Source organism: Scomber scombrus, chromosome 7 (genome assembly GCF_963691925.1).
Source record: "Scomber scombrus chromosome 7, fScoSco1.1, whole genome shotgun sequence".
Lineage (NCBI taxonomy): Eukaryota > Metazoa > Chordata > Actinopteri > Scombriformes > Scombridae > Scomber > Scomber scombrus.
In genome coordinates this window covers 23,983,020-24,009,440 of record NC_084976.1, presented here as the reverse complement: position 1 = coordinate 24,009,440, position 26,421 = coordinate 23,983,020, and the positions used below count along the sequence as shown (strand labels likewise).

The 26,421-nt window shown below is 37.9% G+C and overlaps 2 protein-coding genes across 2 annotated transcripts in view; both read left to right on the top strand.

The window, feature by feature from the left end:
• ankmy2a (ankyrin repeat and MYND domain containing 2a) overlaps window positions 1-26,421 on the top strand; it is a 366,395-nt gene that overhangs the window by 244,309 nt on the left and 95,665 nt on the right. The gene's annotated exons all lie outside the window — the stretch shown is intronic.
• Window positions 10,822-24,504, top strand: paqr6 (progestin and adipoQ receptor family member VI). Its single transcript, XM_062421923.1, has 7 exons — window positions 10,822-10,946; window positions 13,620-13,747; window positions 14,717-14,922; window positions 17,098-17,224; window positions 18,119-18,215; window positions 18,683-18,827; window positions 20,687-24,504. Exons 1-7 carry the CDS (start codon window positions 10,896-10,898, stop codon window positions 20,950-20,952), a joined length of 1,020 nt encoding a protein of 339 aa, XP_062277907.1. The 5' UTR covers window positions 10,822-10,895; the 3' UTR covers window positions 20,953-24,504.

Sequence of the window (26,421 nt, the reverse complement as noted above, 5' to 3'; positions counted from 1 at the left end):
GACTAGAAGATGTTTTTTTCCCTCCGCTTCATAGTAATTCCGCAGCTTGTACACTGTTACATTGTTCAGGGCGATAATTGCACTACTTTGACTCCTTTAACTTGTGGCTTTTTTTGTCTTGTGCGTTTTTTTATTGGAAAGTTGTGTTTGATGAGTAATGGGTGTGAAAGGAAAGAAGAGGAGATAAAAACACACACTCACATGTTGGACTTTAAGGGAGTGAGTAGTCAGTCTGAGAATTAGCTGCATGTGACTTAAGCGTGTTTTCATGAAGTTGCTCTGGAGATGTGTTTAGGCGAGGTTGTCTTGCAGGGTTTAGTTGTTTTTTCCCAACCTGGAGGTGTTTGGATTTTTCCACATTTTTTAAGCTTCTGCCACATGGACTTGAACTCCTCTTTGCCAGTTTCACTTCACACGGTGCAAGAAAGAGCTGTTGTTTTTTGTTTTGTTTGTTTGTTTGGCACTATTTTCATTTGACACCTTCCAGAGATTGCACCCCTGAAGTTTTTTCTTTAAACTATATTATATATTTTATTTTCAGAATTGCAATTAAGACATGATGCCACCTTGGAGTCTGCAAAACTTGGATGGACTTTTTTTTTTCTTCAGTTTTCTGATGTTTTAGAGACTCAACTATTATTTGATCAAATGAGAAATTGAGAAATTGATTAATTGTTTTTAGTCAAGAAAAAAAGCCAATTCACTCTTTTCTGCTTCTTAAATGTGAATATTTTCTGGTGTATTAATTCATTAAATGAGGAAACAATCTGCAGATAATGAAAATATTACTAACACATCTGGAATTATGAGCCAAACCTATCATATTGTGTTGTTTCATCTTTCTGCAGGTGAACAAGTTTGATATATTGAGCTTACAGAAAGAGAGTGGGGAAAAACAGGACATTTGTGTGTGTGTGCAAGGATTAACAATGTAGATACTGACAGTCAGATGTAGATAGAGACATTAATAGTGGGTGTTGAAGAAAACAAGCATACCTGGGGGGTGGATAGAGAGCCGACATGCCTCTGCAACACACCCGACTGGTTGAGGCTTGTGTCTCATGTTTAAATGTATGATCTCATACTAAATTACCAATGATTTGAAACTGGTTTTTAGTGAGCAACGTGTTCCCTTTATTTGTCACGGGGGACCAAAAGTCACATGGCAGCCAAAAGTACATGCTGATTCTCCAATTGGACTTTTTTTTCAAGTTTTTGATTAAAAAATGCTTAGATCCAGATGTTAATTGATGAACAAGCTCAGTGGTAGAATAAACAATTAACAGTTAACTCTCTTCATCCTATAGGGGAAGTTACTGCTACTTCTTTGTTCTCTGTGTTGTGGTATGTAACAACACATAGGCTGTGTTACGTAACCAACTCTGAGCAGCGATTTCATGTAAATGGAGAAGCTTTCTAGGAAGGAGGTGCCAAAGTAGGAACACATTAAAAAAAAATCCCACTCCAGCACGACGTCAGAGTTTAACCAAAAAGAGAGAAGTTAAACATGTCTGGTTTAGCACATGTGTCTGTGTTTTGGGATGCCTTGCAAAACAACTTGGTCAGAGGGCAGCATTTCATTTGTGCTTTAGGAGAGATAAAGAAATATGCAGATGCAGCAATAGTTTTTTCTTATAAAGTGATAAATAATTTACTTCAGAGCTGCAATGATTAGGTAATTAGTTGATTAGCAGAATATTAATGAGCAGCATGTTTTATTATTTGTTTTTCAAGACAAAACACAAAATATTCCAACTTCTCAGATGTGATGATTTGCTGCTTTTCTCTGCTGTATGTCACCATGAACCATGAACTGATAATCATTGAGTTTTGGACTGTTGCGGGTTGGACAGTTTTCTAACATTTCATAGACTAAAGGATTAAAGGTGACCTATGTGAGCCATATATACCGAGCCATGACTCTTGTTCAGATGGCACACAGTGAGTGTTTTTTTTTCATTACATAGCATGGCAAAACAAAATAAGCTTACCTGTTGGAGGTGTACTGGACATCTCACTATGTCTGTGTCTGCTTGTACTAAACCTCCCTGCGCTATTTCTAAATGATCCATTGGGAAAAAATGATCTCCAAATATGTCTATATATTGTTGTGTTGCCTGGTTTTTTAGCACAGCTGTCAGTTAACTCAACACAACTGTGATATGACTGCCCTTCGGCAGAGCTGGGACAGATTGGGAGGTGGGCCTTAAAGAGAAAGGAGCTAAGACTGCCTGTTAAGAGACAGAGGCTGAACTTAGGGGCTGTATAAAGGGTTAGTATAAGATAAGAGTTTGTTTTTGAACTGTGAATCAGTATGAAAAAACTTCATCAAAATACCAATAGTTGTTAGTCGCAGCTAGGGAAGTCAACAGTTGACTGGTAATTGTTTAACCACTAAGAGTATTTTTACTGGTTAATCATGGCGGTCTTTAGGTTATTTTGCATACTAGTGTAGAGTACTGAACTCTTTACTTCATGTTATGCATGTTACATCAATTGGTGTCATATTTCGGTACATTCCAGGGCTGGGAGTGAGTGCAGTCTTGGAATAAGTTATAAAAACACACATTTATCGACCAAACGTCTCACACGGAGGCTCCGACACTTAACAGAAGCACCAACCGGCATATACAAAGGGACATGGCGGATCAATTTTACCAGCTTGCACGGCAGCTAACAGCTAGCTAGCATTATTAGCATAGCTGTGCTGTGTGTAGCCCATTGACTTTATAAAAATAAGGTGTAGCTGCGGTGTCTCTGCTGGGCATGTGACAGGTGTGTTTATGGTGTTTGGTTAATAGGTGTTGGTCTGTCGAAACTGGCATCCCTGGTTGCTGCCCTACATTTAGTCTCTACAAATGTCAGAAAATTGTGAAAAGGGAGCTTTGTCACCTGAGAGAAGTGGTTTGGTCTGATAAAAAAGTCAAATACCAAAGGGGGTTCAACCAACAATTATTTTTTATTATCTATTATTCTATAAAATGTTAAAATATTGAGAATAAATGGCATTTACAGTTTCTCACAGGTTATGTCTTAAATGCCAAAATGTCAAGATATTCAATTTATCATGTCATGTATGACAAAGAAAATAACAGCAGAACCATCAAATGTTTGGCATTTCTGCCTGAAAAATTATTGAAATGAACCAGTATTACCAAACATCAGAGAACTGTAACAAATGTCAATTCTAGTTTCCCAGACTCAAAGGTGACAGCTTCACATGTCTCATTTTGTCCAAACAACAGTCACAAACCCAAAGAAAAATTACTCAAAACGATTAATATTTTAGCAAAATGAGCTTCTGTCAACTGATTAATCAATGAATGGACAAATTGTTGCCACTCAGTTTCCATTAATGTAAAAGCAGCTAGGCAAAAAATCCAGGTGCAACAGTTAATGAAGTTGAATGAAGAAATCAACTTCTCTATTATTTGGTAATTTACTTACTACTTATTCCTATATGATAGTAAATGAAATGAATAATTTTGGGTGTGGATGTGACTCTACATTTTTCTGAGATTTCATAGACCAAATATAAACTAGTTTTATCAATTAATTAAGATAAGATAAGAATTGGCACAGCAATCTAAAAAAATCTTCAAAGTTGAGAAGATGGAGCCAGAGAATGTTTGGCATTTTGGATAAAATGACTTAAAATGATTAAGGGTCAGATTTCTTTGTTTTTGTTGTTTTTGGATTAACTATTGTGTGATGTCACATGCAGAGTTTTGGCCAGAATAGGTCCAGCGATTGCCACTAAAACCAGAACAGCTGAGTCCACCCTACATAAGACTGGGCCAAAAGTTGTCACTAGATTTCGGGCTAACCTCCTTTACCTCATCTGGGTGGCATGCAAGACACGGATACATGGGTTGGGTCCTGAGGAGTTGTAGCATGCATCCACTGACAAATAGCCTCAACTGTACACACACTGCACTGTTCACAGCTATACTGTTAACTTCATACTGTCTGCTCCTGTCACTGAAGCCTCACCATCACACACACAGTCTCTGTCTTTGGACTGCACACTCACTATGCACTGAGCTATTCTTTAAAGGAACTACACTGCTTGTATAAGACACTTTAAGTTTGGAAGTCATCTTAAAATACATGTAAAAACTTCCCTGATGCTTAGGTCTGGTGGGCCTCTAAGCTTGCAATACACTGGTGGATACTCTGCACATGGGCATATTTTAATGACCTGGCCAAAAAGATAAGATTTTGTTTCCCGAATTAAAGATCAAGAGTTTCTGTCTACACTCACTATTGAGCAATATTGATAAAGGATAAAATGCATTGTAGATACCAGTGTCTCTACTAGCAGTAACTTCAATAGACCATAATATAGTGCAGCCAGAGGCGTATTATTCATTGGGTAATCCTTGTGTTTTCTTAACTGGAAAAACTGGCTCTCTTGATTGCATTATTCTTATTGCTGTCATCACCAATGTGAAAGGCAAACAGGTGGATGCAGTATGTTTGGGCATGTTGTTGTCTGGGTGCTTGATGAAAGGGATTCTGAGGAAATACTTGTGTGATGAAGCTCAGAGGCAGAAGAAAGCTGCTATATTAAGAGGATAATCACAACCTGTTGCAAAATAACCGCCAAATTTACAAAATATAGTATTGTAAAAGTACTGGAGGATGATTCGGTGCATCAACTAACAGCTTCATTATGTAGTGAAGCCACTGGTCAAAGTTGCACGTTGCATGGGGGGGATCATCTGCTTGGCTGAGCATGTTTCTGCAGGACAGTGGAGTGCTCTATGGCTTGAGCTGCAGAGAGAGACAAGCCTGTTGTACATGTACAGGCGATGTGTGTCCATCTGTGTGGGCAACATGCTCTGCATAGCCTTCTTATTGTCAACCTCCGGCCTATAAAGACGTCCATTGAGAAGTGCCATGTGACGACATCACGAGCTAGGGGAAAGAATTTCAGATGTTGGACCAAAAAAAAGGAGGAACGAAGTGTCGCTTGGGTAACTTCACAATTGCTAAAGGACTCATAAGTAACAGCGGTTGTCTGGAGGTTAAAGAGAGACGTATACTTTTATGTAATCTGCTGCTTCGTTGAGCAAAAAACCATGTTGCAAGTCATTAGAGCCGTGTTACTTCCCATGTTTGCTGAGTAAACACCCTTTCACAGATCAATGCCTTTATACCTGTGAACACACAGAAACTCATTTCAGTCAACAATATGCTTTCTGGCTCTACTCTAGCACAATGGATTTAAAGTGAAACTGTTACTATGAGGTTTAATGGCTGATTTGTAGCTTTAAGTGTGTCAGTTTGAGTCCCAAAGCCCCAGGTGACATCCTCAAATGACTAACAGTCCAAACCCAAAAGATCATTAGTTTACTATCACAGAAGCCTAAAGAAGCTAAAAAATACTTACATTTGAGAATCCTGAACTGGAAAATTGTCTTTTTTTTGTTGAAAAAATGACTCTGAATGAATAATTGATTATATTATGAATAGTTGTCGATTAATTTTCAGTCAATGACTACTTGTTTCAGTTAGAACAATGATCTATATCATGCAATAAAAGACAACCTTGGGGTGTTTGTCTTGTTTTTGTTTCAATTAGCCAAATCCATCACATGACCTTCAAACCTGAGTAGCGAGTGGTTGGCCTGCTGCAGACCAGACTGATGGCAAAAAACTCCTAAAGCAAGTAAAAAGTGCAAATGGCTGCAATACATTCCAGTATCACCCAGTTGGTGACAAATTAAAAGAAAAAGTAACATCAGCTGTCTTAGTTAGGCCATCATGAGTGTCCAGAATAGCTTTGTCTGTGTTAAGTTAAATAGACTATTCAAGTTTCTGTAACTTTGATCACAATGATGGTGGAGGACGCTGCTTTCCATGTGATCCAAGATCACCCACAGATGATGATGATGATGATGATGTAAACTTTATTGATCCCCTAGGGGAAATTTAGGGTCCAGCAGCTTAATACACAAAGACATCAAAGAACAATATACTAAAAATTCAAGTTCAATATGATTGAGATCTGGTGATAAAATATATAAGAGTCACATCATGCTTTCATAGAAGCCTCTATAGTTGTGTCACCTGTCTGTAGCTGACGTCTGTGGATTAAATACTTACTTCAGCATGAAAATGTCTTTTTCCATAAGATTGCGTTAACTTTTACAAAAATGTTCTGCCTCCTAAAATTTAGAGAGTGCGCTCACACCTCATAGTCATTGTTTCCTTTCAAATCTGCTTTCATCAGGGTCAATAAGACAAGTGAATTAAAGGAAAAATTCATGTCTGTGAATATGATGATTTATTAGAACTAGATCACCTACTATATATAGTAGAAATGTATGTGGAAATGTGACCACTGTGACTATGACTAGAGAAAACTTGAGAAAAGGGCCCACACTGCTCTTAAGGGGGAATCCTACAACAACCAGAATGCATTGCATGTATCTCTTCCAACCATACTAAGTGATGGTGTATTCACGGCTAGATTAGCATAAAAAACAAAGTTAGTGCAGCGTTATATCTCTTTCTTTACAGCATTTTTCCTCAGTGAGTCTGGATATTTACCCTATTCAGATGTTTGTCTGCGTTTGGCTGCGGCTGTAGCTTAGCTCTGGTGGTCGCTTCCTCTTCCAGACGCTGTTGTATGATTGCACAGCACTATATTTAGCCTCATAAATCGTCGTAGTAGTAATGCCACATCTCTGCTCTGACATTTTGTGTGTTTGTAGGAATCACAGAGAAACTCAGCAACTGAGTTTGTTTGCTTGTCATTTCCTCTTCCAGACTCTGCTATGTCTGAATCAACAGTGAGATATTCACCCAAGTGTTGAAATATTTGATATTATTAAGTAAGGTATGATGGGCGTGTTTTTGGAGTTGGATTTGAAAATGAAATCTGATTAATCACCCAGCACTACGCCCTATGTACATATAAAGGGCGTCTTCTAAGATAACAAAAACATCATACTTATTTTAGGTGATTATACACTTATACTATACTTAAGAATCTTATAATCCATTTCTGCCACGTCTGTTTCACTAGATGCTACTAAATTCTACACACTGGACCTTTTTAAATGTTTCTTTAGTCTTCTATGATAATAAACTGAATATGTTTGAGTTACAGACTTGACAGATTTATTGATAATGAAAATCCTCATTAAATGCACTCCTATTTCTGACTACAGCACATTAACTCCTGCTGTATCCTGAATGTGGCTCGGTTATGTTGGGGGAAAATAACAAGTGTTTAAGAATGTGTTCAAATTGATGAACCTTGTCAGTTTTGGGAGTACTGGGCTTTAAAAAAATCTTATCTGGGAGCTGACAAGCTGCTTAGCAGAGCAACAGATTAGAAACATTGGAAACATTTCAAAACTTGTCTGGATTGACTTTGTGGCCTGGTTTTTATTGCAAATATGTAACCATTAGCTAAACAGTGGAAACGGTGAATCATCTCTGCAAACATGACAGTACCTTAACTTTTTCAGCTCAACATCACATTATCAGATCTGCTGGATATCCAACAAACCAAGTCAGCTTCTAAGAGTAGATGTTATCTTTTGATAGAGTATGCATCATGATTTAATAAACAACTTACACAAGCAGAGGGCTCGCCGGCAGTCTTATTTACTCCAGCAAAAGAGCAGGATGACCTTAGAAAGAAGGGTGGGGTGAAGATGTAATTGGCCTGTGTGTGCATGTGTTACGCTACACATCAACACTATTTGGTTTTTGTGGGAGCTGATTTAGAAAAGTCAAAAGTGTTTATAAAGTTACATCATGTGTGACTCTTCTTGTGGACAGTTTGAGAATCTGAATGCAATTGAACACTGTCACCCCCGAGTGTTTTTTCCACTCATTTGATTTCATGCTCCGGTTCAGAGCTGTAGAGTAAACAGCACTCACTCATCAGTCCTTCAGTCTCTTGTTGTTTATTGAAAAATCGTCTTCAGAGCTGAAACTATTAGTCGATGAAAGGACAAAAATCTGTAACTGTTTTGATGTTTCATTAATTGTTAATTTTTAAAAGGAAAAATATCAAACACTTCAGCTTTCAGCACCTCAGCTGTGAGGATTTGCTGCCTTTTCTTTGTATTATGAGATGATACGTAGAATATTTTTCAGTGTTAGTTAGACAAAACAAGATATTTGATTTCAGCTTGGACTTTAGAAAACTGACAGGTATTTTTTAATCAGTATGTTGTGCTGATATCTAAGGATTAGCCCTAAACTCTGAGTGAGTGCTGTTTCTGCTTTGCATCTTGTTTGAAGTTGACCATTTTGATCCTCTCAGTCTTCTGCTGTGCTGAGAACAGTCCTTGTCCTCAAAGAGTATGTTGTTATTGCCACAAATACTGTAGGTCAGCTGGCCAAATTTATTGACCGTAACAATAATATAGTGGAGTTGTTTTGCTCCTCGAAGGCTGCGTAAAGCTTCATGAAGTCTTCCTCTTTCATCTCTCGTAGACAGTTATAATCTGAACTATATAGAATTTGCATGCGTGACGTAACCTTTGAAATCAGCCACACAGTTTACAGAAAGCCCATCCACATCTCGTACTGACTATTCAAATCATGGTCACCACATGATGCTAATGATCTGAATTCAAATGAGTTTTTTTTTGTTCACACTGCAGTGAACCCAGTGACTTTGTGTAGCTATTGTCATCGACACAAACAGTGTGTGTTTGTTTGTGTGCTTTTATGTTTTCCAGGCGTGATGAATGCAGGATTTGTACCAGTGTGCATGCTTGTTGTGCCTGTCTGAGTATTTGTGCCTGTACTCTATGGCAGGATACTGTGTGTGTGTGTGTGGGAGTGGGAGTGTGTTTGTGTGTGTGTGTGTGTGTGTGTGTGTGTGTGTGTGTGTGTGTGTGTGTTTGTGTGTGTGAGTGTGAGCTGCCTCATTTCCATCCAGTGCAGAGTGTAACACTCATCCTTTGGGCCTGTACTCTCAAGGCTTATCCACCACAAAGCTCACTTTGTCACAGTTAACAGGCCGAGGCCTGCAGCTGGGTGGAAATGAGCAGCGGTCCCCTCTCATTGCTACCACACTGCCAGAGAGGAGCCCCTCTAGGTATGTGCTGTAATGACCGGACAGATGCCAAGAAATGTTTTATCCTGTCGGGTCTGAGTAGAGATGCCCTGTTATGGTTTCATCACTGCCCTGGCATTTAAGAATTTAATTTGGTGTGTGTGTGTGTGTGTGTGTGTGTGTGTGTGTGTGTGTGTGTGTGTGTGTGTGTGTGTGTGTGTGTGTGTGTGTGTGTGTGTGTGTGTGTGTGTGTGTGTGTGTGTGTGTGTGTGTGTGTGTGTGTGTGTGTGTGTGTGTGTGTGTGTGTGTGTGTGTGTGTTTTCTTGGCCTAGTTCCTGTTACAGCCATATCAATACAGCAGAACAAAATCATGTCCCTTCAGTTTATTCATGGTGTGTTTATGACAAGTGTGTGTGTGGAGCCTGAGATCATAAGACATTTATAAAAGACAAGTGGGATTTCGTGAGTATCTGAATTAAAACATAATTTTTAATTTTATTCATTAATGATTTATAATACCAACTGGAGATGATGCTGATATCAATTTGAGAGTTTAAAAAATCAAATGTTGTTGTGTAAGAAACTGATGTCTTACTGATGTCCTCCCTCCTGTTGACAGAGAAAAGACATGTTTTTATTACATGCTTGCTTACGGTCACTGCCCACCGCGACGTGACAATGCCAGGCATTCTTTGATTTGATGTCTGGGAACGTCTCGAGAGCAGCTACAATAGGAGATTGTTCTTATTGTCGGCCGCAGTCAACAAAGACGCCACTCACAAGGACTCTGTCAAACCAACTTGAAGGCTGATTCAACAATTGTTATCATCATCCCAGAACCTGGAACACAGTGTCCAGAAATTCAATATGTTTCAACTGTCTCACTGGACTTTTTTCAATGACTTAAATATGTTAAAGTGTTATCTGAAAAATAAAAGAGCACAGATGCTGTTCGGTTTATTTTTATGAGGAGAGAATGCTTAAGAGTGCAGGATTTTTAGCATGTGGTTTTCATTGTCCTAAAAAAAAGGGGGGTGTTTCTAATACAACAGTAAATTCATGTAATTAGATTTAACCCTTACACACTGTACATACACACTGTACATTTCAATTATATTATAAATATTTCGCATCGCATTTCTGGCTAAAAAAGTTTGTAACGTTTTTTTACTTCTCTCACATGTAAATAATGGGTCAGATTAGACCCTGAACAGTATGTAAGGGTTTAACATAGTAAAAATGCATTGTAAATAGTCAAAGAATTGCAGAATACTGGATATGAAGCACAAAACTGTGGGTATTTTTTGTAGTATCAACACAAATATCAAGAATTATACAACTGTAGGATACGTATACAGTCGCATTTTCTTCTTCTATCGCATTACTCAAACCGTCCATGGGAAAACAAACCCTTGACTAAATTTGAAACTGAAAACTGCTTCTACTTTTCTCAGAACAATTGCGCAGAATGCAAGACTGCAGCATGTACAAACAGGAAGTTGCATTTTAGCATTGTGTTCAGTAAATTTTACTCATGGTGGCACAACTTTTCTGGCCCAAAAAAAGAGTGAATGAATATTAAAGTAATAGTAAACACAATGTAACATTCATGTTGCTCTTGTGTTTGTTGTGTGTCCCTGCAGTGTTTCCCGTGTGGCGGGGGATCGGGGCCAGTGGTGGTGTCGGAGGTGGGTGGAGTGAGGGCTGGGGACGCTGTTTACGATGGGAGACAGCCGGCCCAGGAGAAGGACCCCGGATCCCCGTATTTGACTACCCTGTCTGGTTAGTCCTCTGTCGTGGGGGACGTGCCAGGCTCAGGGAGGTTTGTCAGAGAGGGAGGGGTGCCATCAGACTGCCCACAGACATGCTCAGCATCAAGCTTCCCCAGCTTTTTGACATCCACCAGGTCCCCAAGGTAAGGATGGAAAAGGAGCTTCTCTAAAAGGTTCACAAGGTATCTGGAAGCCTGACTTACAGTTTGTTTTATCCTGCTGTAAAGACCAAATAATTCACAGCACCTGTCATCACTTTGGAAAGGTTAACCAGCTTCTGTGTGGGACAGATTCTCAACTAGGGCTGGACAATATGGACAAAATCAAATATTATAACATTTTTGACCAAATGACTATTGGTGCTTTCACAAATGATTTACACATATAGATATTAGATAGATAATAATTAGTAATGTGGATATCGTAACTAAGTGGTTAAAGGGAAATAATACAACAGCTAAGACAGTCTGCTATGGTCAGAAAATTAAATCACTTTACTGTAATGCATTCAAAACCAGGAAAAGACAACATTTAGATAGATAGATAAATACTTTATTAATCCCGAAGGAAATTATATATCATATCACAATATTAAATATTATAATCTATATATATATATATATATAACGGCATATAATCTCTTAACACAATATCCATATAATATCGTTATATTTCCCAGCGCTTTGCTCTACAGTCACTGATTGTATATAATCTGGGAACTGGTGTGATATTGGTTCACACAAGGTGGTGTTTGTGCTTTATTGATCAAGTCATTCAGAAACTTGTAATCAAGGGATTGTCTATAATTGAAAAGAAAAGATAATGGTTTACTCAGCTTTAATTGAAGCTTTAATTGACATAGGCACAGAATGAGTGTAGGCAGTTTTTCTTTTATGGTACAAAACCATAAATCTTATATACATGACAATCAGTTGGTTACTTCCTTTCTTTGTTTTTTATTTTATTTTCTGTTTCCTGTCATTGTGTTGTGTGATGCATGGTTGTTTTTTCTTTTAAATACCTTGAATTCCTTACAAAGCACTGTTACATAATGCCAGGACTCCAGCACAGTTATCAGTCAGGACAAGAGCAGGTGTGAGTTATGACACAATGCTGCAAACATGTGAATGTACAGTAGTCTTATTAACGTTATGCAATTTACTGTCATAACACACATTTTTAACGTAAGTAGCCTCACGTTAAATATAATTTCATGACAAACCAATAGGGGTGCTGTAAGAGATATTTTAATCTTGGTAACCTTTTGTGCTGTCATTACTGTTTTTTCATATGAATGAACTAAAGTCAGTAGTCTGAACCTGACAGTTACTCCTGCCAATGACAAACATTAGATCACTTTGCAGCCTATTTTTGTTCCCATGAGCTACTACCTTGACAATTTGTTTTGCCACATTTTTTTTAAATTACACAATTAACTGTGACATTTACTCATATACTCATAGAGGGGCTGCATCCCCAGCAGCAGAATACAGTTTGAGGAAAATGTCTAACCGTGTGTTATATGCTGCAATAATAAACTGAGACGTCTGTCCTCCCTCCTCAAGACACAGGAACTTAGCTTGGGTCTTTAGGAGTTGTGGCATGTATGTATTCACTAACAAATAGTAAATACTGTGTTACTCCCAATCCACATGTATGTACACAGCAGACATTCGTGCTTCCACAGGAAAGATACGCAGCAACACAACCCTGCAGTTCAATCATCATTTACTCTGCTGTCGTGATAAGTTAAGCGATGATTGCCCTTCGCTCTCTGCTAGTAGAGTTTAAAGAGTTGCGTTTGTGTAGATTAGTTCGTTTTTTTGTCTTTGTCTCCTTGTTCCTGTTAATGATCCGGCTCTTGGTCTGTTTATTCCAAACAAACTGCTGTTGCTGTTGTGAGAAATGAAAAACACATGAGTTCCTGTGTGCTCGAGCTTGTTTTTGTTTTGTTTTTTACCCTGAAGAGACCAAATGCACCATCAGCTTTTGAAAACAGCCAGTCAGTGATGAAGTAGTACCACGCATATATATTATAGAAGGATGCTTCAGGCAGCATAAGGTGAAAACTTTCTCACCATTTTTGGATACATGGTGCATGTTAATGTAGATCTCAGTTCTCACTTAAATCATGTAGAAAAACGTACTGAGTATTCACACTGGCAAGTTTATCTAAGATATCTGATGTTAAGGAAAAGATTAACATAGTTGTCATCTTTGTTTATCTTCATGCCTTCCATCTTAGCACATCCAGATACAGATGGAAACATTTTGGCCCAAGGAAGGAGGATTTCACCACTTTCACTAAAATAAATGTCAGTTTATGATATTTATTTAGGCAGACTGAAATCCACTAAAACATTGGATCCTAAACTGGGGGTTGAGATCCGTCCAAAGGATCAAACAATACATTCTGGTAGTTACAAGTTGATTAATAGGAGAAGAGAAAAGGAGAAAGTGCTGTTGCACAATTTCTTTTAATGAAATGTTGGTTGGTTTTGTCTCTTCTGGCCTCTTAAATGATTCATATGAAACAACAGATGGTTGAACTGTTCCCAACTCACTCACATACAGCTTTCTCAATGGATCCAAAGTAGACATTGTTCCATTTAACAATATAATTACACAAAATTTGTTTCAAACAGGCACAATCTCTTGGTCACAAATTCTGAATGTAGCATTCTGAGCACTCGTCAAGCTCCAGGCACTCTGACCTCTCTTTAGAAGGGAGCAGGTGAAGAGTTCATTTCTCCACAGAGGTCAGCAGAGTTTTGTACAGCGTCACTGCTCACCTGGACTGATTTGTTGGTCCTCAGGTGTTCCAGGAGGACAGCATCATCTCTGGATACCGCCACCCGCGGAGCTCTGCGCTGGACTGCGTCCTCAGCAGCTTCCAGATGAACAACGAGACCATCAACATCTGGACACACTTCCTGCCAACATGGTGTGTGAAACACTTGAAAATGACTGAAATGTTCATTTTCCACATGTTCAGTTTATGTGTCGGCCTCGTTCATCATTGATCGTGTTGCACCAAAACATCTAATATAAGACATTTATTCAACTTTTGTTCAGCTGGGTTTTAATATAATTTTTAGTTAAATTAGCATTAAAAAATGTACAATTGTATAAAAAAGTTTAGCTGCAGTATTGATTTATCTGCTGATTATTTTTTCAATTTTTCTATTAATCAGTGAATCATTTTGTCTATAAAATGTCAGAAAATAGTGAAAAATGCGCACCATAACCTCTTAGAGCTCATGATGATGTGTTTAATTGTCTTCCTTGATATATTCAGCCATCTGAGATATTCAGTTTACTGTCATGTATGACACTGAAGCTGCAATTAACACATTTTTATAGTTTCTGCTGATTAATTTTCCTTTGATCGACTAAGGGATAAATTAACTAATCACTGCTGCTCTTCAAACGTTAAATACTGACATACACACAGGAGACTTCTCTTTAAACAAAGGTCAGGTTATGACTGAGACCAGAGTAAATCTAGCTGTAATCAACACCAAGACCAAAACAAACCCTGAAATGAACATGCACATCATCTTTCCAGCTGTAAAAACACGATGGAGTTTCAAAGGATGGAGGAACTTTTAGTATCTGAGATGCAATGTCATAAATTCTTCGTAGTGCTGAGGAGAAAAAATACACAAGAGGATAAAACGTCCTTTTAAGATTTTTTTTAGATAGAAAGAGTCGAGGCAGGATTCAATAAGATAAGCATGAAACAAAATAGACACAAGACTAACCCAGGATGTCAGAAAAGTCCAAGTACAACATCCTTGAAGACCATGGGACAGTAGAAGTCAGAGAGAAGCGGGTTACATCGTGAACAGAGTTGATGTTTTACATGGGATACGTTACTCTGGAGTAAGACCACACTGTTTGTTTGTTCCAGGTATTTCCTGTGGCATTTCAGCGTGCTCTGCTCCAATATGAACTTCCTGACTGACAGCTACACCTGGCCCCTGCTGGTGTACATGCTGCTCATCTGTATTTACCCCTTCACCTCCAGCTGTGCGCATACCTTCAGCACCATGTCCCCGGAGTCCCGCCACATCTGTTACTTCTTTGACTACGGAGCACTTAGCCTCTACAGCCTGGGTAAGACTTCAGACACCACGGTAGAGTCTTAACATTATGAAGTTAGGTGCAGATATTTTGCAGGGTACAGGAGCATCTTGAAGTTACAGAGGTGAATGAGGGAGTGTTTGTGCTCCTTCAACAATAAAACAATAATAATAATGAATTTTTTTTGTACAGAATTTTTCAAAATAAAGTAACAAAGTTCTTTACATGTTTGAATCAGGATCGGTGCATATTTTATGCACCAATTCATCAGTGTCTCTTTTGAATACAAGGCAAATACATTAATATTAGAAATTTAAAAATCATATTTTCAGTGCATATAATCTGTACTTTAACGATTTTCTTGTTTTTTCTTGTTAGTTTTGAGTGAGTTGCAGCATAATAAGCAGCAATTTTCTCCCCATTTTTCTTTTCACATTGTAATCCCACGAGATTTTTTTGAGCAATTAGCATTACAAAACTGTTGTTACTGTTGTGGTTAGCACTTACTTGCAGCAAGAGTGTAGAAAAGGTGTTTAATGCAATCGGTTTACTGAGGTGAAAAAGGAGGGAGGAAGTTTTTGTTTTGTTTTTTCATTTTCTGACCTTAACACATTACATAATTATGGATTTTACCCAAATGTTGAAAAAGAGAAAAAATCGCAATCGCATCGCCATTTATCAAAGGATAACTAACACATATAAGAGAGGAACCTTAAAACACTTGTAGACCATGAATTGAAGTCAAAAAATAGTTTGTGTGCTTCTTTGTGGCAGTACACCAAATGTCTGTTTAACAGGAAACACTCCTGACAGGTTCATCCACCAGCAAAAATGCTGACTTATTAGCATTTTTTATTTTTATTATTTATATTTGAGTCCAGCAGGTGAAAAAAGAAGACTAAATGAAAGCAGGCTTATTATCTTTTCTTTTGTAGTAATGATCAGTTTATAAGCGACGAGAACCTGAGAAACAAAATATTTTTTTTCCTTTCCCTATTTTATGTTGTTTGCCTTGCAAATGAAATAGCAGAACATACAAAGCATTTTTGCATCTATTTGCCTTTTTATCATGGCTGAGTGTGAGCAGGATGTGATAAGGACATGTCTGATTTCCATGTCATCTCAAACCACATGTAATAATATCTCTCTCGTTCTGCCTCCCTCCTGAGAAATTAGTTGTTTCATGACTTATCTGCACCCCAGACAGTGTTTGTTTGGCCTCACATCCATTTTTCATATGAATAATATTTCCCTTCCACTGTGAACCAGCCTCTCCAGAGGAATTTCAACAAAGACCGAACAAAAAAACCTGTCTTAAGAATTCAGGGCTGTGTGTTCATTTGAAAATGTGTTTTCCCGCAGCATCTGCTGTCACTGTCTGCCTATTTCCAGGCTTGTACGTACATGTATGACGTTTATTTTTCCCGAACTTCACTTTAACGCAGAATTGTGTTTTTTCTCAAAGGTGAGCTCTCTTTGTGCATCACTGTTTCTTGTCATAGATGTGTGTGAAAGGCTGAGTTTGATGGTTTCTGTTGAGACATACAGTACAGCAGATCCTCACATACTGCCACTTAATTTAACAGTGCTCACATTGTTCCAGTATGTACATCATGCTTACTGCATGCATGCATTGCATTTTTTAAATTGAACTTTGCTTGATCTTTAATGTTCTAGATTGCTTTAGTCTATTTTAAGAGCTGTAATGAAGGCAGTTCCGCCTGCATCAAATAAAAAATGTATTATAAACGATAATGCATGCTGAAAAGTCACAATGTACAGAATTACATTTTTTTCCCGACTTTGGCGACTCCCAGTGGTAATATCAGAGAAGACAGATTTACATTTTTTGGATCTTGGATCTTGTCATTTCCATCAGAATAATTTGAAAGCATCCATAATTTCCAAAAAATCTATGTAATGTGGCTTTGAATGCTGAAATTGGCAAGTGCAGTTCTCTTAATGCATAGCTTACTAAAATAAACCACTAGTGTATGTGCCCTGATGCTTTATGTTCTTCCTTCTGTCATCATTTGCACTGTGCTGCTTTTTGTACCATATTCAGATTTTCAGATGTCAAGACGACATCCTGGTTAAATGAACCAAAATATAAACAATACCAAAGAAATACAATTTTGAGTGGATTTAAGCCACTATTAGTTACCTCTCAAGTCAAACCATTTACCTCTTATAATGTTCTGTGTTCAGGATGTGCCATAAGCTACGGATACTACGTCATGCCCGACTGCTTGGTCAACAGTTGGCTCCATCGTCATTTTGTCCTCATTGCCGTCGGAAACACGTTATTCTGTACCAGCCTGTCCTGCTATTCCAGGTAAGAGGCTGCTCCATCGCCAATATTTTCCCTCTGGATTTGTTGACTTCGTTAAGTCTAGTTAAGTTTAGTTAAGTCAAAATCAAGTAAATCTTTTTGAGCTTAAATCAATTATCATAATATAAAGTCTATTGCATGTACAAATGTTCGGCAGTTTTAAAAGGACAAATAATTATTGCCTTAAATGCAGAAAACCTTGCTGTAGGAATATTTGAATTATTTAAATTTGACTTCACACCAGGAACATACACACAGGTTTCAGTGCTAACCTGAGTTTTATGTTCTTTGCCAGGAGGGGTAAAACCTCTGAAACAGTACTTACATCATCATGTGAGACTTAAACTGTGCACTGAAACCCAGACAGCTTTTAAAGACGCAGTGACTGACTGCAACTATTCAGTGGAAAGAGAGAGTCTGGAGTTTGTTATTGACTTTAAATGAAGGAAATATTGACTGATATGATGGTAAACTGATTTATCAATCTGACTTTGGCTCTGTAAAGCAATTTTTATTCTAACCCTAACCCTCTTTATAGTAGATATACCTATGGTAAAATAAATGTTGTGTTACCCTGAAAGCAATTTGTATTTGAAAGTAAATCAGTGAAGTGTAATATTGCTTAATGCTGTGATCTGTCCTGTTTTGTCGAGTCATGATGAAACAATAGTGGCTGTATGTCTTTCATTAGGATCAGTATAAACGCTGGTTTTGCTAATGTGCAGTTCTGCCAATACCCACCGAAATGCCCGACAATAAGGTCAAAGACTAATATGATTAAAGGGTCTTAAGTGATTACATAATATCCACTGCAGGTTATACTGGGACAGAGAAACTAACTGGAAAGGCTTAAGAAGACAAAGAAAAGTTAGTGAACGTTGCTCTTTGTCTCCGCAGGTTTCTGGAGGTACAGTTCCCACAGAGAAGTAAAGCTCTACGGACAGGAGCATTCGTCCTCCCATTTATATTTGACACTGTGCCTCTGTTTTACAGGGTGAGTGACTGTTTAGAGCATTATTCCTGCTTCAGACCTGCTAACATCTGCATATTAACCCAAAGAGGTTGAGGCTTTACTTTCTACCATCCACCACTATTTTTGCAAAATCCACAAAATGTGTTGTTTTATGTGTTTTTGTATTATTATGTAAGAGCTTGCAGCCGATTAGTGCAACACTTTAATACTTTAAGCAGGACTTTGGCTCACTAACCCACAAAATGATTTCCTTGGTTAATCTAATACAAACTATTACTGCCATCAGTTAATTCCACTAATCACTGAGATGATTAGTTTGTGCAATACTGGAGCCATTTGTCTGGCTTTTCCCCCCCAGAACTAGGTCAGCAATTACAACAGTGATGTTAATAATGCTGTAGACATCAATGCTGATACTCCTCATATCTTAAATTTGAAATTTATTTTTCTGTAAAGTTTTAAGTCTGGCTCTTTTGTTTTTTGTGTAGATCCTTCTGTGCTGTGGGGGGAACTGCAGCCCAAGCGAGGCATTATCTAGTCACTGTTACCACCTCCTCTTTGCCTTCCTCACCTGTTTCCTGTTTACCGCCCACCTCCCGGAGAGGTTGGCCCCAGGGCGCTTCGACTACTTTGGTACGTCCTTTAATCATTGACATTATACTTTAAGTTTTAACTAGCTGTAAGATACTTTAAACCTAAAGTGAACCATCTTTCTTTCATTGGGCGGCTCCTGAGTGTGATTGATTGTAATTTTAGAAATTAGAAGTCTTAAAAACTGAATGCATTCGCTTTCTACCCAGATACAGGTCTGTAGCTTACAGTCTGTTGTTACAGTCAGTTGTTGCTTGTTCTTCAGTCTTTTCCTTGCTGGAATTATTGGCACATAACAACGGCACTGAAACAAACAGGCTTTTATTTCACAAAAAGAAACAGTGTGTAAACTTGCGCATACTTTTCTGCCTGTGTCTTTGCTCAGTGGATCGCTTTGTTTACTCTGTAGACAATTCACAAGCCCTGTGTGAACCCTCAGCGCTACAGGTTCACCTCTCACATGTAAATTCAGAGGAAGAGCTGCTGTTTTATAAATGATTGTGTAAAAGATGAGAATAAAAGAGATGGTTTGCAAATGACCTTAAAAATGGTTGTAGTTGTGTCAATAGAGAGCCAACGCTGTTTCATTGAAAGTTTTGAAGAATGCTGTTATCTCCAGATTGAATTTGTCTTCCACAGATCTGTCTCACACACAAACACAAGTATTCACTGTATTCAGCGTCGTCCTTGTGGCCTTTTTGATAAGAATAGATGTCTGTGTTTTGTTGTAGACCTCTATAATAAGTTTTAAAAAACCAAGTCACACTCAAATGTATTAACAAAACTTTTTATTATGAAAAAATGAATTGCAAATTAAATTAAATATAAATTATCTTTCAGAATATTAAATGGATTAACCTGTAAATTATATTTTAATGCTGTTGCTATGATCTGACTACAATGTGTTCATATTGTTTCCTTATGAAAGCTCTAAGAATTTGTCATATTTTAGTAGCTTATCATGCATTTTGTAAATTTACAAATAGCACCAGTCATCAGATAAATATCCTGGAGTAAAGTACAATATTTGTTTATGCAACGAGCAAATATTGCAAAATAATAGCAGTGCCCTTCCAGACAGAGGCCACGTTGTTTTCTGAGAACTGCTGTGAAAGTTTCTCAGAGTACAGTCAGTGCTAAACTCGTATTTAGGCTCTTTAAACTGATCCTTGTCCCCATTCATCAGCTCTTCCTCCTTTTTACAACCTTAGCTGTCAGAGTTAAGCTGTCAACCAGGATGTGTCAAGTTGTAATGAACCCTGTTGAGTGATGGTACACAGCTGTCCTCACAGAAGCTGATGTAGGACGTCACAGCTTCTCTGTACTCATCCAGACTGCTGGTAGCAGTGTATGCAGTCAGTATAGTTCAAGCAAAGATCCTCCATAGTTTCACTAGTCCACTTCTTGTTAACAGGTTTAAAGAGTTTTAGTTTCTGTTTGTATGCAGGAATCAGGTGCACTGTGACATGTGGTGAATGGTTTGATAGGCCCTGTTGATTGTGATGTAACAGTGATTTAAAATGTTCTCCTCTCTGGTCAAGCAGCTGATGGTATTTAAGGAATTCATGGCTGAGATTCTCTTTGGTAAAGTTGCCGAGGAAGATAATGTAAGAGTCCAGGTTTATATGCTCTACATACAGTATCTGATCAGCGAGCGTACACTGTACCTGCTGCACCTGTGCCTCCAGTAAAATGTAAACACCGACCAGAATGAAATGAAGATAACTCACTTAGTCACAGTTTCCAGAACAGCAGAATAGAGTCGCTGCTAGTATAAAAGCAAATCCCTGCTGAATGATTCAGCCGTGTGCAGATTCTGAATTAATAATGAATCATTTGAAAACCCTTTTTGTCCTTTTTGTTTTCATCAACTGAATCTTGTCATGTGTTCTTCCACACAGGCCACAGCCACCAGCTCTTCCACATCAGCGCTGTAGTGGGGACCCACTTCCAGATGCAGGGCGTGTTAGCAGACATGGCATCACGGAAGGCGTGGCTTGTGGACCACGGAGCAGTGCCATCCCTCCTGGGGACCATCGGGGCGCTGGTCGTCAGCCTCGTTCTCAACCTGGGCATTATTGGTATTTTCAGCGCCCCGCTGCTGTGGAAATCCTGCCACAGCTCCAACCAGCCGCACACATCGCCGTGTGAGCGCAAGGAGCAGTGAGGCCGTATTCTCTACCAACAGTCACAAGATGGCTGATTCACTTTCCAAAGGAAAGGTTTGAGTCTGTCTCAGCAGTGTCTGTTTGAGATGACTGTTAACAGTTCATGGTAGTGCTTGTTTAACACCAACAGTTTTATCATTCAGAGATAAACATTTTGTTTAGTGCTAAACCGTTTTTCGAACAGCGTTACACACCTGAAGTATTTGTTCATGTGTTTACTCAGAAGCTGAGGACCCAGTTACATTTATTGAAGCCTTTTTCTGTTGTTACATTAATTGGCAGTATGTGAAAAGCTGAAAACACGTCTACCATGTACAAATGTCTGTTTAATTTATTTTTAATGTTCCTCAATGAGCATTTAAAAAAAAAAAAAGGCTCTGGGTTGAAGGAAGCATACTGTTGTAACACATAGTGAGTGCCTTATTGTAGACCTACACTTCATTAACAGCGTTTACAGTAGATCACTACAAGTGCAAATCTCAAACTGGAAACATTTAATGTCACTGTTTGTTTTTTCCCAATGCATTTTGCATAATAGGCCAGAATCTCCTTTTCTTAATTAAGGATGTATTGAAAATATTCTTTCTAACTGGCCTAGTTGGTTAGTGTTGTTGTTCTATGAAGCGGTATTCAGCGTGAACAACTTTCATTCAACTCTACATAATATAATGCAGATTGGATTGCCAGCTCTTATATATCCATCTATTGATTCCACTGTGCACTGACTGGAATTGATTTGCAGGCCAGTGTGGTTCTTTTCTGATTGCCTGCCTTATTATAAACCCCACAATCTGCCCTTAACAGAAATTTTTTTTTTACTGCACACCAGTGATTAAAAGAATGGTACCTTATTTATAAGTGTATGTTTCCACGGCAACGCTATAGCGGTCTGATGCCCCCTTGAAGGTCCTCAACAATTTTTATGTTCTGAGCAAATTGCACCATTCTCTCTTGTTCCGTAAAGCATCATAAGATCTATTTTGAACATCAATCATATACAGTAGCACCTATAATCACAGCCAGTTTTGGGCCATCGGGCCATCGGGCCTTCTCCCACCCCCCACCCCCCAAATTTATTTATTTTTTTTTAAAAATCAGTGATTGTAATTTGACTTTAAAAGTGTTTTAAATATTCCAGTACAATCCGATTTTCCAACACTTGTGATTTATAACAACCATTGGTGGAATTAAGAGAAGTGGAGAGAGAACGAGTGCATTTAGTTGTAGTCTGGGGTCGTATAAATGCGGGGGACTCGGCTTTGTGGTGTTGCAGTATTTTGGTGCAGTTGATATAACAAAGCAGTACACTTCATATATATATATGTATATATACTGTGGTTATCTTGTCCCATGAGACTGTTGTTTACATTTACCACTGAAATAATACTGCTATCTATTTATAGAATGTGATCATATTTATTGCTCGTTTTGGTGCATAAACAGGAATGAAGAGGATGTTTTTCTTTTACTACTATAGAAACGTAACTACAATTCTTAACAAGGTAACACTGAAAAAAAATTACCCTCTTTTAAGGTCATTTTTCACTGTTCCTGAGCCCTTTGTTAAAACAAGTGATGAATATGCAGACAGGTCATTGTAATAAGTTTCCAACACTAATCAACATTTGTTTCAAGAGTTAAAAAAAAAAAGGTTTGTGTTGGAGTTCAAACAATTAGTCACAATTAGTTTGAATTCATTCATTGCAACTATTTTGATATTCGATTGACAGTAATTTTTCGGTCAAAAATGTCAAACATGCCTCTTCAAGTGTAGAACTTCTGTGTATTATATAATAACAAATTCAACACTTTGACAAAGCTACCTTGGACTCTTAGAAATTGTGATGGCACTTATTTCTATAAATTGAAAATAATAAGTAACTTCAGCTATAGTCTATAATCTGATTAAAGACAAATTGCTGCACAAAAAAAAAGACACTTTATTCCCGAAAATTGTCAGTGGCAGATTTTTTCCCCACTTGTTTTAAAGGAATGGCTTAATAATGGACAAAAATGACTTGATAAGATAGAGATTTTTGCAGTGTATAAATAATATAATTCATTAATATTATCATAGAGGCCATAGCAGTACTGTATATACAAACTGGCTAAGAGATTAGCAGAGAAGTATTGTTTAATGGGAAACTGGGTGTCACACTAAACATCTCTGTTGTAGCGCTAACGTGCAGTACTGTAGATACACATTTCAGCATTGCTCATTTTACTTGACAAACAGCTTGGAAGGCTAGTCTGTATAAAACAATGTTTTAACGCATATGTGTCACAAAATTCACACTTAACTTCACCAGTAACACAAAGAGATTATACACACAACCCACAGAAAAAAACTATGTGAATAACACACACACTCACACAAACAAACACACGTCTTTTAACTAGAATCTGGAGGATTTTATAAGAGGGGAAATGTAAGTGATATTATGGCTATGAGGTGTGTTACATATCATGTTGGATGCTGAAGTGGAAATGTCGGCGTAGAATCACAAAGAGCACACAAACACACACACACACACACACACACACACACACACACACACACAGACGCACTTTTGTATTAGAGATGTGGAATTTTTTAAGATATTTCCAAGGTTAGTGTGCAGAGTATTAAAGTCACGTCGCCCTTTATGCCACAGACAAAACGGATCAGTATTTGCCCTCAATGTGGTTTCTGTTTTATCTCCATCCCTGCCGAGCGTCGATCGATTTTTATTTTCTCCACAGTCATCATCTTACAGCGTTTCTCTGTTTGATCCTGTTGATTCTTGGAATTGCATCATTACTGGCTTCTGATGTGGTTCTTTGCTATCGACCCAAACTGGTTTGGAACTCATTAATTTCTGATAGCTGCTGATGTTTTGGGTTTTTTTTCTTGTTTTTTTTGGTCATTTCATTAATTTTCAGTCATTCGGTGCCTACTGTTTCCTGCAAAGCCTCTTGTGACAGTTATGAAAAACTCACAGTTGCTGAGTGTCGTGGCTTTCCTACATTCAATATATATTGCCTTTCTGAATTTCAGTTTTTCATAATTTTCACCAAATTATCAAATCTGAATTCATAATTCCAAGTGGACTCATTTTCCAGACCAGATCACTGTTACTTCAATGGGTATTTGCTGTGTAAACCTTGTTAGTTTACTCCTCAGTGGATAAGCTGATGCAGGCTGTAATTATCAGGATAACTGGGCACTCTTTATGTGACAACTTTTTAAAAAGAAAAAATACAGTGTGTTGAAGGATGTTTGATAACATGAAACAGCAAAGACGAGGGAGGGATGAACCATTTGATACAAGCAGAATTCTTCCGTGTCAAAAAAGGAAAAACTTGGCTTTATTGGTGCCTTTTTAAACATTTTATACAACTTTTCTTTTGATATAATGCTCCGTTTGTTCCTTGTCCATAAAAGAAAAGAAATGACAACAAACTACTTTTTAAATGTATAAATACTTATTTGTTATTTGCTGTGTATACTTTGTAATTTGCTACTTTGTTCCACTAGATTTGTGTAATAAATTAAGCCTTTTATGAATGTACTAATTGTCAATGGAATGTCATTCATACATCAACACCTGAAAGATAACCAGATATACATAATGAATTGATGGAGGGAAATTACGCACCATTTTGTTAAAATGTTAGATAAAATACCATACAGTCCAAACAGTCCAAACAATAAGAAGTACAAAAAACAGTATACTATGTAAATATGAATATTTTTATGACTGTGAACAATACTCCAATTTATCGAAATTAATGTATTGAAATGTGAAATGTAAAGGATTTTTATACCAGCCTGAGTCTGAGCAGTGAGTGTGAGTGACCAGCAGAGGGCATAGCAGCACAACAAAAAAAAGCAACCTTTTTTGTGTGTGTGGAAAAATTGGCTGCAAGTACAGTGTTGCAACAGAGTGTTGAATCCTCAGAGATATATCTACGGGAAAACCAACTCTTGGGTGACGTCAGGTTTAAAAAAAAAAAAAAAAAAAAGGCACACTGCAAAAAGGGAAAAAAAGTAATTAATCCAAATAATGAGGGTGATTTTTCTTCAATTGAGAACCACTCATGTAGTGACATTATTCCACTTTTGTTCCCAGTTTCAGGCACCTCTGAAATAAGGGTTTTAACATGAAAAATTAGGCACATCACTACAGGAAAATTTAATTTGATTTCATAAAATTCTTGAAAGAAAGTAATGTGCAATTATCTCGCCCCACAGACAGACTTATTTTGGTCACTTGCAAAAAGCCTGCTAGATGAAACACTAAAATGTGGATTTCTTTTCAGTGCAGTTCATAATGACAGCTATTCTAAGTGTTAATTATGAAACTATATTTTGATTGGAAAGCCACATGGCTGTACGCAGTTTAAAAGTAAAGTTTTAAAGCAAAGCTAATATGCTAAACTAAATTAGAAAAGTGACCTCCAACTTAAGATACTTTCATTGTCACTCCTCTGTTCATCAGGTTTTTGTCTTCTTTAGTTTGACTTAGTTTCAACATTTTGTGCAAGAGTTGTCTTCCTCCATCATCTTAATACCTTACAGGATGGATAGTGAAGCGTACAGAGAGGCTTATTATTATCAGCAGTGGACAGTATCCACACACCAAAATGATGATTTCCATAAGAAATCAATATCCTGCAGCGTATATGATTAGGTGGAATATTCTAAAGGAAAGTTTCCCACTGTGCAGCTCTAATAGGATTTTTTGACAAAAAAAAAAGGTCTTTATTATATAGTCCATATATTCCATATATTACAAGGCTGGAGGCTGGAGTGCTTATTAAAATGGTTCATTCTGAAACCACAAATGGGAACCCTTAAGAATAACAAGGACAAACACTACAGAGTATACTAATCCTATCTGGCCAGAATCTGCTTGTAGATACTAGAAGAAACAATAAGCAAGACACGAGTCCTCCAAGTGTTTTCATCCCCCGGCACACCAGAGGAGGTAGAGAGAGAAAGAGAAAGGGATGATAGCATTAATCACAATCCATTACCAGTCCCTGGATACGCTCTGCATACAGAGTGGTGGAGATGTGAGGATGAGGAGGCGAGGGGGGGGGGTTAGTAGCGTGAGGTACAGAGAAAGAGAGAGGGGTTTGGTTTTGGAGGGGGTTTGTTTGCTGGTGGTGGGGGGTTGGGGGGGTGCTACTGCAGTAAGGCAATATGAAACTTGATTATTCCTTTTCAATAACCGTCTGCTGAGCATCCCGTGGAGACGTCGCAGGTTGCTGATTAGTTCGTCAAAATAATAGAAGGCTCTTGAATAGCCTTGTTAAAATGTCTAACTTAAAGTACAGACGGCATCTCAAATCATTGTTCACTCTGAAGCATACGATAATGATGGATTGACTGATGCGGAGGGATGTTCCTGCAGAGGCTGAAACCATTTTTTTAATCAAGTTTGTTTATTTTTTTAAGGGCAGACAATATACAAAGTGCTGGA